The 12,391-nt window shown below is 48.9% G+C and overlaps 1 protein-coding gene across 2 annotated transcripts in view; it reads left to right on the top strand.

Moving 5' to 3' along the window:
- Window positions 1-2,506: 2,506 nt before the first annotated feature.
- The window catches only part of Map3k5 (mitogen-activated protein kinase kinase kinase 5), a 203,318-nt gene continuing 193,433 nt past the window's right edge, over window positions 2,507-12,391 (top strand). The window contains exons 1-2 of one of the 2 annotated variants that reach the window (XM_075948136.1): window positions 2,507-2,690; window positions 2,910-3,612. In XM_075948136.1, the coding sequence (XP_075804251.1) occupies window positions 2,598-2,690; window positions 2,910-3,612 (796 nt within the window). In that variant the 5' untranslated portion in view covers window positions 2,507-2,597. Of the gene's footprint in view, window positions 2,691-2,798; window positions 3,613-12,391 lie in introns of those variants that run through there. The other variant, XM_075948128.1, reaches the window with a different exon arrangement.

Genomic DNA, 12,391 nt, shown 5'->3' with positions numbered 1-12,391 from the left:
GTAATGGGGGTAAGAGAGAGGCTCCCAACTCAGGTTCTGAAACTTGCAAGTCCCCAACTCTTGAGATAAATCTTTGTAAGTGGGATTTCTATGCCAAGCATAAATGTATATGGAATTTTGCTAGATATTAAAAATGTCTCTTTACATTTTTTTAATTGTATTTTTTGTTAAGACAAGTTCTTGCTAGGTAGCTAGCCTAGGCTGGCTTCAAATGTGAACTTTTTGGCTCAGCTTCCCAAGCGCTGGGATTACAGGCCTGGGCCCACACACTCATTATCTTCATTATTTTCCATCCCGCCAGAAATGAGAGTGTCCTTAGATCCGGTCTCAAAGTGTGTGTTGTAAAATGTCAGGAATTTTGCCAACGCATTTAGCAAAAGTGGTTATATTAATATAGTTTTCAATTTGTACTTGGATTTTTTCTATATAGATAAGAGTTATCTGTATTCCCATGACCATGAATTGTACATGGCTTTATGTTTCTTTCTAAATATATTTCTAGGGGCAGGAATGTATGCGGAAGTTTCTGTTCCCCAGGAGCTCCCAAATAAACACGCTGAGACTTACATTAACTATAAATTCTCAGTCGGTGGCTCAGGCTTGTTACTAGCTAACTCTTACATTTAAATTAACCCACATTTCTTGTCTACCCCCTGCCACTGGCTCATGGCTTGTTAACCTCATTTTCTACACATCCTGTTTCCTGTGCGTCTGGCTGGCACCTCCTCTGACTCTGCCCTTCCTCCTATCAGCATTCTCAGTTGGGCTCTCCCGCCTAAAACCTTCTTCCGTTCAGCTATTGGCCAGTCAGATTTCTTATTAGACCAATCACAGTGATTGTCCATTTTCACATGGTGTAAAGGAATATACCACACACAGATGGCTCACTAGTTAGGTGAACATACTACTCTAGTAGAGGACCAGAATTTCATTCCCAGTCCCTCTATCAGTTCCAGGGGTCTGCCGCCTGCTCTGAGGGTGCCTACATTCTTATGCACATATCCACAGGCAGACACAAGTGAAATACATCTTAAAAAAGAAATTTTTATCTTTTTCCCATTTTCAGAAACGCATGATTGTGGTACCGGTCTCAGATAACATTTTATTTGTCTACCTTACGCTCCATTTGCCATGGAAACTTATTATCAAGTTTATAATTTTTTCCTTTTAGAGTTTTGAATGCCAGTCCTGATGTTATTTTCATTTCCATGTTGTAATACTTACCCTTCTATGTATTAAGTACTTGCTTAGTTTAGGGCGGTCCTTGCGTTGACCTTAGGTGGCTTGTTTCCTCTGGATTCATAGAAACTTGGGAGCCTTAAGAAGCACTTGTTTAGGAGCCTGGCAATGCATGCTTACCACCTCGAAACTGGAAAGACCATGCCATTCAAAATGAACTTAGTGACTGCTTCAAAGGACCTTGAGTGGCAGGTGAGTTGCCCAGGCTTCCACTGTTTGGGGAGTACAATCAAGTCACAAAAAGGAAAACGTTATTATTTGGAAACTAGCAATAAAACGCTGCAAGAATGTAAGAATTAGTCATGGCTGTAGTCTGAGTTTGTCGCTTCCCCTCAGGTTCCTCTATGCAGCAGCACCAAGTAAGGCTTTGGGGAGCTTGACATGGAATTTTTATTTTTGTTCTTTTATAATTTGACTCACTAACCTCGAGTTAGGAAATCCAAATCCCTTATCTTTTGCAGCTTGCTCTGGTTTTCCTGACATGACCTAACAGCATTCTGAAAGAGTTCTCTGGGAACTTACCCATCTGGTTTTGCTTCCCAAAATAAGTGAGAGCCTTTTGGTTGCGCTCAAACAATCGACCCATTTCTTTTGTGTGCGGTTCGATTAAAGAAAAAAAAGGAAATAAATCAACTTCTTTCTTTCAATTTCGGATGATAATTTCCCCACATCCTCTATGTTAAACATCTGGCGAGCGCGGGGGGGGGGCATTTTAAGATGATAAACCAGAATATGAAATCATTCAGTCCTGGAGCTAATCAATTACTCATTAACGATAACAACGTAATCCACTGGAAATTTTACAAACGCAAAGCACCAGCGGCTGCCACGATAAATTTAGCCGACCACTTCTAAATTTAGCGCCCCTGTCACTTATAAACCACTTTCCAGTTGAGGCCTGGGCTCTAGGGTGCTAGCTGGGATCATCCCGCCTCTCGGCACGCGGGCCACCCCCGGAGCTTCCAGCGCCACTCGCGGTCCGAGTGCATGCGGCCCACGGGCGGACCCGTGCGAGGCCCCGTGGCTGTGCCCAACGCTGCCACCGCCTGGTGGGGCTGACCCCGACAATACAGGCTAGAGACATTTGTTAGCGCCTTCCCGCAGGGGTGCGCGCCCTGGGCTTTTCAGCCCCCTTGCAGGTTCTTTAAGGTCTGGGAGCAGTGTGCTCAGTGCAAGCTGCAGCTTCCCAGCAGCGCCCTCCCCAGGGGCGGGCCCTGGCTCTCGGTGCTGCAACGAGTGGGCGGCCGGAGGCGGGTGGCCGAGACGACGAGCGGCTGTGAGACCGACGCTGGGACTCGGAGGGTGCGGCGATCCGGTGAACGAGAAGAGGAAGGAAGGAGGAGGCGCCCCAGGAGTCGATGCAGGGGAGCTGCGGCCGAGCAGGGAGGCGGGTCCTTTCTGGTGCGGCCACCGCGGTTCCGGGACGCGACCCGGGGCAGCCCGCCCACCGCGCGTAAGGTGTTCTCCAGGTAGCGCGGCACCCAGAGGGCGCCCTCGCCCGGCCCGCGCTCCGCCGGCGACAACGCGCTGCTCCCCGAGCGCGGCGCCCTTGAGCCGCAGCGGCCGCGCAGGTTGGCCGCCGACTGGTCCGCCCGCCAAGAGGAGGAAGCTCTGTCCCTTCCCGCTCTCCGCGGCTGGCGTCCCCACCCCGTGGACTCTCCACCCTGCAGCGGGCTAGCGGCGTGGCCACGGAGGCGCCGAGGAGGGGCGAGCCGCCTCCGGGCAGCGGCGTGGCCCCGGGGGACAGGGCGCCCGAGCGGAGGCGGCGACGCGGCGGCGAAGGCGCGGCGCGCGATGGCAGCTGCCTAGCCCGGCGTGCACGGAGCAGCCCGGAGCTGTGGCTAGCCAGACGGTGCGTCTGGACTGGGGACCCCGGGGTCGCTGGCGCGGCAGCCCGGCAGGCAGAGATGGGCACCGAAGCCGGCCAGGGCATCACTTTCTCCGTGCCGCCCTTTGCGTCCGCGGGCTTTTGCACCATCCCGGAGGGTGGCAGCTGCCGGAGGGGAGGAGGAGCGGCGACGGCGACGGAGGGCGAGCCGAGCCAGCTGCCTCTGCCGCCACAGCCACCGCCACCGCCGGGCAGTTTCTGGAACGTGGAGAGCGCGGCCGCTCCTGGCACCGGGTGCCCTGCTACCACCCCCGGGTGTAGCGCCACCCGAGGCCGGGGCAACCCTGGCAGCGGGGGCGGCCGGAGAACCACCGTGGCATATGTGATCAACGAGGCAAGCCAGGGGCAGCTGGTGGTGGCCGAGAGCGAGGCCCTGCAGAGCCTGCGGGAGGCGTGTGAGGTGGTGGGCGCCACCCTGGAGACCCTGCATTTTGGGAAACTGGACTTCGGGGAAACCGCCGTGCTGGACCGTTTCTACAACGCAGGTGAGTGGCAGTTTCCTCGCTGTGGCCGCCGCCGAGTTTCCCTTGGCCGTCATCGTGGAGAATGTTTTGTTTTGTTTTGCTTTCACGGGCGGGAAGCAAGCTTCCCATTTACATCACGCCCATTGGGAGCAACCAAAGAGGTTGCGGGACTATCCTGGAGCCCGCCGCTCCTAGCAGAGAGGGTGTGTTGGTGCAAGAGACTGTTCGGGAGATTCGCTGATTAATGCTGTGGAGCCCCTGGTTCCAAGTCCAAGGCTTGAAGAACATTTTTTTCAGCATTGCGAGATCAATCAGTTCTCGCCAGTCGGTATATCATTAGGTTTTCCTTTCACACACCTGTGGCCCTCCGAGGTGCTGTTCTGTTCTCAGTCTTGGGAGGAGTACTGAACGCCTGCCTTATGCCAAGCAGTCAGCCGCCTGCAGAGTGTACGTGTGTGCGTTTTCAAAGCATGGCCTGACCTTGCCCAATTCATTTCACCTTCAGGTTTCTGTGGCTTGAATTTCCCATCTTCTTACCAATTTGAACAAATGACTGCACTACAGTGGACTACATCACATATGTGTGATCTTTGTTAGAGTCTTACCCAAAAAACCAGTGTGTGTGTGTGTGTGTGTGTGTGTGTGTGTGTGTGTGTTTAATTTGCCCCAGATACTGTGGTGGGTTTTGGGAGGGTTTATGATTTAACACCGTTAAAAGAGTTACTATGCTATTTAATGACAGATTTGGTTGTCCATTAGAGTGATTGCTAGCATATCTATGGGAAGGGGATGTCTCCTTTTTTAGCTGTTTCATGACCGAAGCAATTAGCTGCCTTTTAGCAGATGTCAGGAATGGCAACGTGTTGCTGAAACGCAATGAAATCAAGGAAATAGACATGCTAATTTTTATAATTGTGGTGGTGGGAAAATCAGGCTTTATATCTTCAAAAACAGTAAGCTGCTTATGTTTGTGATCGCGGGTTTTATATTTCAATCTAATTCTCTTACAGCCTCCCTTCCAAACACCTGAAGTAGGCTTATGTCTGTTTTGGAATTCAGCCAAAGCTGAATATTTTAAGAACAAGAAGAACTTCATGTTAAGGAAGCCAGACTAAATAAACTGGGAATTTCTGGTTTGGGTATTTTTTAAACAGTCTGGTCTTCATAACTGAACATGAATATAATATATTATAGCTTGGTTCTTGGGGTGGCTAGCTATAAAAATTACATAAACATAACTTTTCTAAAAATTATAGCACTCTTATTTTTGGATTATATTTTGGAAGAAGCTTCAAAGGACCAAATGATATGAGAGGAAAAAAGCCAAATAAAAACTTGAGCTTATTTTTATTGCAATGATAGAGCGGGCATATTTTCCCTAGGAGTCCGGAAAAAAATTCTTAAACCATCAGCTAATATGAAGGAAACTTTTCTAACAAGGCCTTTCTAACAAGGCCGTCCCCTGTTCGTCTCAAATACCATCTCTGCAGAAGGGAGAAAGGTTAAAGAGCGCAGACATTGGAGTCTGTCGCACTTAATCCCGTGTCCCAGCCTAGGATAAGAGTGTTACTGAATCAGGCGGGATAACGAATCAACCCAGCGCTAGTCCTAGGCCTCTTAGGCAGCGACTGGTTAGTGCAGAATGCTGACCCTGAAAGAGCATAGGGGCCTCTGGCTGCCTTTATGGAGGGCACGTTTGCTATTGGAATCAAAGAAAGTATTCTGCGGGGGGGGGGGGGGGGGGGGGGGGGGGGGTGGATTCTGGGATCAGGAACTGGCAAAGGTTTGCAGAGACATCAGGTGCCGTGAGGACCAGCGGTAAGTCTGGAGACTCCCTTGTTAGTGGCCAGCCTTGCAACCCACTGTTTCTGCCACCTTAGACAGGCCCGAGTCTAGTGTCTGCCCAGCTGGATGATCGCTTTGTCTGTTTGTTTTGTTTGGTTTTTAGAGACAGGGTTCTCCGTGGAGCCCTGGAACTCCCTCTGTAGACGAGGCTGATCTAGAGCATAGAGAGATCCGCCTGCTTCTGTCTCCTTAGTGCTGGGATTAAAGGTGTGAGCCACGGCCACCAGGCTGTGAGAAGGTCTCTTATTCAGCCTGAAGCTCTGATGGGATAGGGGTGGTGCCAGTTTGTCCTGACCCTTCGTCTTTCTAAACTGAAGGATTTGGGCCTTGATGGCAGTCAGACTCAGGTTTTCCCCTGATGTCTAAGAGAGTGGTCACTCTCCTTCCGTGTGAGCTGGCCAACTGTTTTCGTTGTTGTTTTGTTTTGTTTTCTGTCCGAGGCCAGACAGAAATATGTGAGACTCTTCAGTCTTTCAGGTTTCTCTCACAGGTTCCCAACTCTGCCATGAGAACTGCCAGAAGCAGTTTCTAAAGAAAAGGATTATGCCATTGAGAGTCTGAGGCTAGCCTGAGCTATCCAGTGAGTCAAAGGCTAGCCTGAGCTACACAATGAGACAGTCTCCTTTTCAAAAACAGAAGCCAAGCAAAGAGAGTATGGCTGTGGGTGACAAAACCGTACTGGTAGCCAGTTTTAGCTTGCAGGCTGGCTAAGTGTAGAAAATGCAGGTCCCTGGGTCATGCATGGTCTTTTCTCTATTCCCCACCTTCATCTGGAGATTGACTCCTTAGGACACAGCAGGAAGGGCATGGCCCCTCCAGGTGGGCTATTCATCCAGCTCTGTCCTATACTTGTGAGAAAGGCTTTTCTTGTGCCTTCTAGTTGGGGTTATTTATTTATTTGAAAAGTTCACCAGGGCAGAAGTGGAGAAAGAGTTGAATCAAATGTCTAAGATTTCCCTGAATCCTGTGTATCTATGCAAACAAGAAAGCAGGCCTATTGGAACAGGAGCTCCGAGGTCTGGATTTCTGGTCTTGTTTCTTCTGTAATCTTGAGTGAGTCATTTAAACTTTCAGGAGAGGATGGTTTGAATGACCTATTCTTCTTTAAATTTTCAGTCTTATTACTGCAAATGACTCATTGTACTTCATAGAGATTTGTAAGTGCTGGTTTATGGCCTGTCCTTGGTCCTGAGGCGATCAGAGAGTGGGAGGGTGGAGCCTGTGACTGGGCCATCACAGAGTCACAGAGCCCATGTAAAGGTCACTCAGAAGCCACAGATTCCCACACTCAGAGCTAGGGTAGATGGGGTGAAGGGTAACTTTTTTTTTCCTTATGGTTTGAGACAGGGTTTCTCTGTCTAGCCCTGGAATTCCTTGAACTCGCTCTGTAGACCAGGCTGGCCTCGAACTCAGAGATCCTCTTGCTTCTGCCTCCTGAGTGCTGGAACTAAAGGTATGCTCTACCACTGCGGGTCAAAGGGTAATTTTTTAAAAAAAAATGTCTATTAATGTTTTGCCATGGGAAGTTTCGGGTCCTCAAAAACTGGAGTTACAGACAGTTTTGAACTGCCATGTGGGTCGTGGGAGTTGAACCCAGGTCATTTGGTAGAGCAGTCAGTGCTCTTAACTGCTGAGCTATCTCTCCAGCCCCCACAGGGTAGCTTTTTAAAGGACGAGGCACCCGAAGCCAGATGGGAGACTGAGCAAGGACGGCCCAACCTGGGTCTTGTTTATTGTTGTGGCTTCTCTAGCACTGGAAATTGCACCTTGTGCATGCCAGACAGGAGCTCTGCCACTGAGCGGCAGCAGCCCAGAGCCTGGGTGGCAGCATTTGGAAAGGAAGGATGGAGCCCAAGTAGTTCAGCCTAGTAGAATGAAGAACGGGATAAAGAGTGCCCATATTGTTAGACTTTCCCCTATTCTGTGTGCTGATGTCTGTTGAAAGAATGCATTGGAACTGAAGTTTTCACCGAATTCTGGATTTTATTATTAGTTATTCCGGTTTGTTTCTGGACTGTTTGCCGTTCTCTTCTTCTCTCAAGTAAAGCTGATTCATGCTTTATTAGTGTTGTCGTGAAAACCATCCATGCGTCTTAGAGATAGTTACGGCTTTATATATAAGAGAGTCTCGCTCAGAGATGGTAGATACCAAGCCAGACCACACCTGCTCCAAGTCCTTTGCATGGTAGGCAGTAAAAGTCTGCAGAGGCTACGGGTGTCAGTGATACAAGGGGCTGCCTTTGTGGATAGACCTTCAGTGCTCAGAATTTGAACTTGCTGTGCAATGGAGGATGACCTTGAACTTCCGATCCTTTAGCTCCCATCTCTTGAGTGCTGGGTTTAGAGTCTCCCTTAGTACAGGGTATCGAACCCAGGACTTCATGCATGCTCAGCCAACCAAACAACATTCCCAGCTCTTAAAAATCCTTATTGGGCACTGGTTCTGTGTGTATCTCTGGAATGACCTTCCGTGTCTCCTTATTTTGCTTATGAAAACACTGAGCCGTAAAGAAGTTCTGCGTGTTCATTCAGGTTCAATGATTTAAGATTGCGTCACATCTTTCCTCGGTATGGTATCAGTGTTGGAGGCGGCGGATTCCAGATTCTGGCTTTGCCAGGTTACACCTATGGAACCCATGCACTACTCTAAACACTCAGGAAATGATGTTTCTGATCCTTTTTGAAATGCTCCTCTGGGTCTTAGACCAGTGGCTTTTGCTCTGATGCATTTTGTCAAATGCCCCTGATGCCTTTGGTAGGAGGAGCATCGGCTTGGATAAGGGAAGAGGCTGAGAGAGATGATGCGGGAAGAGAAGGGTGCTCAAGTGAAAGAGGAGGTACGAGCAAGATGTGGGAATACCTTCACTTCTTTCAGCTTTCTTCCTCGCCTACCCCGCTTAGGGCCTTCAGCTCCCCGCTGATGTAAGGCTTAGGGACTGTGCTTGGCTCAAAACCACCTACCTTCCTCTTGGTGGGCATTGGATTAGATGGACTGCCCACTTCCCCTTTCCTTCCCATGAGCCATTATTGCATCTGCCGGGGCCTTCCTCTTAGCCTGACTCATTGAAGATTGCAATCTCCTGCTCGGTGTTTCATGCTCTAGCAATCGTGGGGAGCCGGAAGGAAGCACGTGGTAGTTGAAATTTTAGGCTCTTAGCTTTTCTATTTTCATCCACATTGTGTTTTCATTGGAGTTGAGTTTACGCTCAAAGTGCCCCCCCATGCTGTTTTGCCAGAGTGGCGTCTGACCTCTCTGCGCTTTGCCTCCATTGCCTCCTGCCCACCTTCTTAAGATTTCCAGTTCTGTTTGGTAAAATAAAACATGAACCTTGGACCCCCCCTGTCTTAGACTGAGTTCTTGAAAGTTTTCCTGCTGACTTCTGCATTTCTGCTTTCGAGTCCAGTCCAGATTTTGTAAGTATTATCATTTACTTCGGGAGAGAGGATGAAGTATGTGTTCCCAGTGAGCTAGTAGTTCCCATGAACCCGTTAAAAAAAAACTCGAGAGAACTGAAATGTACTTGCCAAGACTTTGTTTTTCTAACTAAAGATATTCTAACATGAAGAGAAACAAAGAACAACAATCTAATATAATGGTCCTAAAAAGGAAAGATGTTTTTGTACTAAAAGATGAGCCCGTAAGGAACTGGGGGGATGGCTTAGTGGGTAAGGTGCATGCTTCAAAGCCCGAGGACCTGAGTTCAGATCCTCAGAGCCCGTGTGAAAGCTGAGAACACAAAGGGAATCTGCAATCCTAGTGGTGGAGACTAGAGCATAGCAGGGCTTGCTAGCTAGCCAGTCTTGCTAAATGGCGTGGTCCAGGGTCAGTGAATAATAAATAGAGGTTAATGCTGAAGATCAGAGGAGCAGAGAGGCCTGTCACTAGAGAGTTCTTTTACTTCTACAGTGTTCAGACCAAAGGGGCGATCCTGTCCTCAGACTGCCTCCTCAGATTGCATCCTCAGACTGCACTGCTCCTCCGATTGCATTGAGCTCCTGTCTCCCCCCCCCCCCCCCCCCCCCCCCCCCCCCCCGCCTTATATTCCTCTCTCCACCCAGCCATAGCACTCCTGTCTGCACTTCCCTAGTGCTGGGATTAAAGGCCTGTGACTCCCAGGTGCTGGGAGCACCTTTGTGTGAGCTCTGTTTCTCTTTGTAGACAGATTCAATCTCCAGTGTGGCCTTGAGTCCTGGGATTAAAGGTGTGAGCCACCACTCCCTGGCCTCTAGTGGCTTAGCTCTCCACTCTGATCTTTAACCAAGCTTTATTTGTTAAAACACAAACAAAATATCATTACAGTGAGGGACCCCCATCTTAAAGCACAAGGACACAATGTGGAGAGCAATAAAGGGAGACTCCTGAGGTTGTCCTCTGGCCACCTCTACATGTGTTAGTACAGGTAAACACCACATGCGCATGTGGACATACACACACACACACACACACACACACACACACACACACACACACATTTAAAAATGTTAATCGTGCATTCACCCAAATTAAGAAGGGACTGGGAAGCATGACTCAATGCGAGAACACTTGGCTAGCATTTGCAAGAACCCAAGTTCAGTCTCCAGCACTCCAAACAGCAACACCAGCAACCACAACACTGAGGGCAACCATAGCATGAAGACTCTTGCCATGTGGTGGCCCAAGCCTGCAGTCTTAGCCCTTGGGAGCTAGAGGTAGACAGGTTAGGATGAAAAGGTCATCCTCAGTTATAGGACGACGCTGAAATCAGCCTGGACTACATAAGACTGCGGGACATAACCTCAGAATAAAGGATAGGCCTTTGCATACAATAGAGGTATGGGAAAACTCAGAGTTAATCATTACTTACCCATGATGCCATGGGTGAGTGAAGACTGTATTTTGTCAATCAACACAGCAGTTTGTGTTCACAGCCTCTGGCCTGAACTACCCCGTGGCCTCTCTGTACTTGTCAGTCCCTCTAGTTCTCTAGAGAAATAAGTCTCAGTCCAGATTTCAAAAGAGGAAACAATGGTAAGTTCATTGGATCCAGGCGACCTACCTTCCTACCTCCGGTTGCTTGGACTTTGAAGAAGAATAGCCCCTGTGGTCACCCACACATACTTTCTTCTTGTCTTGGCATGCCACTGGGTCAGCTCTTGCTGCCTCGTCTAAACTTGGAGCACAGTGCAGCCTCTTGGCTTCTTGGATAACTGGCTAATTGAAACAAAGTATGATTTTCCTAAATGAATTGTAGTAGAACCTTTGCAAGAAAAGAGTGTGTGTGTGTGTGTGTGTGTGTGTGTGTGTGTGTATGGATATGGATGCATGCATGCATGCACGTGCATGTGAATATAAAAAAAGTTCTCAGTATAAAAAAAAATAGATTCTTTTTAGAGCTCCCATTTCTTACCCCAAATAGTCAACTTACAGATAATCCCGACTGGCCTTGCTTCCTGTTCCTATGGCCATGGTTTCTTTCCTCCACTTGGTTGACTTGGCCTGTTTGAGACATTGTCAGCTGGTAGCCTGAGCTGGTTCCCCTCTCTAGGTGAGACCTATGTGTAATGCCCAGCATTGTCTCGCCTCACCAGGGCTCTTGGCGAGTACCAGTTTCCTGGGAGTTCACCGCTACAGGCCAGTTCCTCTGTGGTAGCCACAGGGACTATCCCTTGCTTCCTGTTTCGGAGGCCTGGTCTGAGCTCTGTTTAGTTCCTGTTCGGGGCTCAGTTGGTTCACAGTTTCTTGTGGTGGAGTGGGAGATTCATACGCATAAAACCCAGTGAATGCGTAGGTCTCTGCACTACAAGGTACCAGCTCCGTGGGTCTTCTTAGTGCTTCTTTCAGCCCTTCTCCTCAAACACCCGTCCAAATCGGTCCAGCGACAGGAGACTGCTTGTTTTTTTTTTTTTTTTTTGGTCAGGGATTCTAAGACTCTCTCCCCTCCCCTCCTTTTTCTTTCCCTCCTCTCCTTTCATTTTTATTTTAACTTTTTACAAAGGCATAAAAACTGAGAGACAAAACACAAGCTATGCTGTGGTGATCATCTGAATGGAGACGAGAGGGGAGAGGGAGAGAGAAACGTGAAGAGGCCTTCTATATAGCAGGACAGGGCTTTGAGGCTTAGCTAGCGCTAACCAAGACACACAGCGTGTCAGAACACACTCCTTCCAAACAGACCTCTTCTCTTGCAGTGGGGACTCAGCAACGAGGAAAGAACTGCCCATGGTACATGTGATTCACCCATCCAGGAAGTTGTATTCCTTCACACAGGGAGTCTGAAAATGCCCATGACCTGTCTGTCAGTGCTTTCTGGCATCCGCAGCCTCTTTCATTCATACCTGCGAACTTCTTGCTCAACAGCAGCACCAGAGAGCTGCCCTAGTACGTATCAGGGGATGCCCGTCCATCCATTTGCTGACCACAAACTATATGAAACCAAGTATTTCCTAAGCTAGGAAACTCTTCCTCATTTAAAATTCTTGATTACACTGGGCCTGGCAGATGACTCAGTTGGTAAGGTGCCTGCTATGCAAGCTGGAGGACCTGGGCTCAGAGCTACAGAGCCCACATTAAGGAAGGAAGGGGGGGGAAGGGAGGATGGTGTGGTGAGTGCCAGACGGTGACTTTGTGGGAGAGGATAGACAGACAGATCCCTTAAGCTCCCTGCCATCTAGTCTAACCAAATCAACAGACTTCGGTTTCAGTGAGAGGCCATGTTTCAAAACACCAAGATAGAGATTGAAGAAAGATGTCCTGTGTTAACCCTGGACCTCCGCGTGTGTACCTGGATATTCATCCTTCTCCACGTGCATACATTTAAACTAGCAAGTGCACCCCACACATGCACACGATTAAAAAAAAATTCTTGACTATCTCAATTTGTTAAGTAGAACTAAACCTGGGGCTGGAGAGATGACATGGGGGGGGGGGGCTAAGAGCGCTGGTGGCTCAGCGTTGTTGTTTTATTTGAGAAGTGTC

Source organism: Microtus pennsylvanicus, chromosome 1 (genome assembly GCF_037038515.1).
Source record: "Microtus pennsylvanicus isolate mMicPen1 chromosome 1, mMicPen1.hap1, whole genome shotgun sequence".
Classification (NCBI taxonomy): domain Eukaryota; kingdom Metazoa; phylum Chordata; class Mammalia; order Rodentia; family Cricetidae; genus Microtus; species Microtus pennsylvanicus.
The sequence above is the reverse complement of the archived record's forward strand: the minus strand, read 5'-3'. Positions and strand labels throughout refer to the sequence as shown.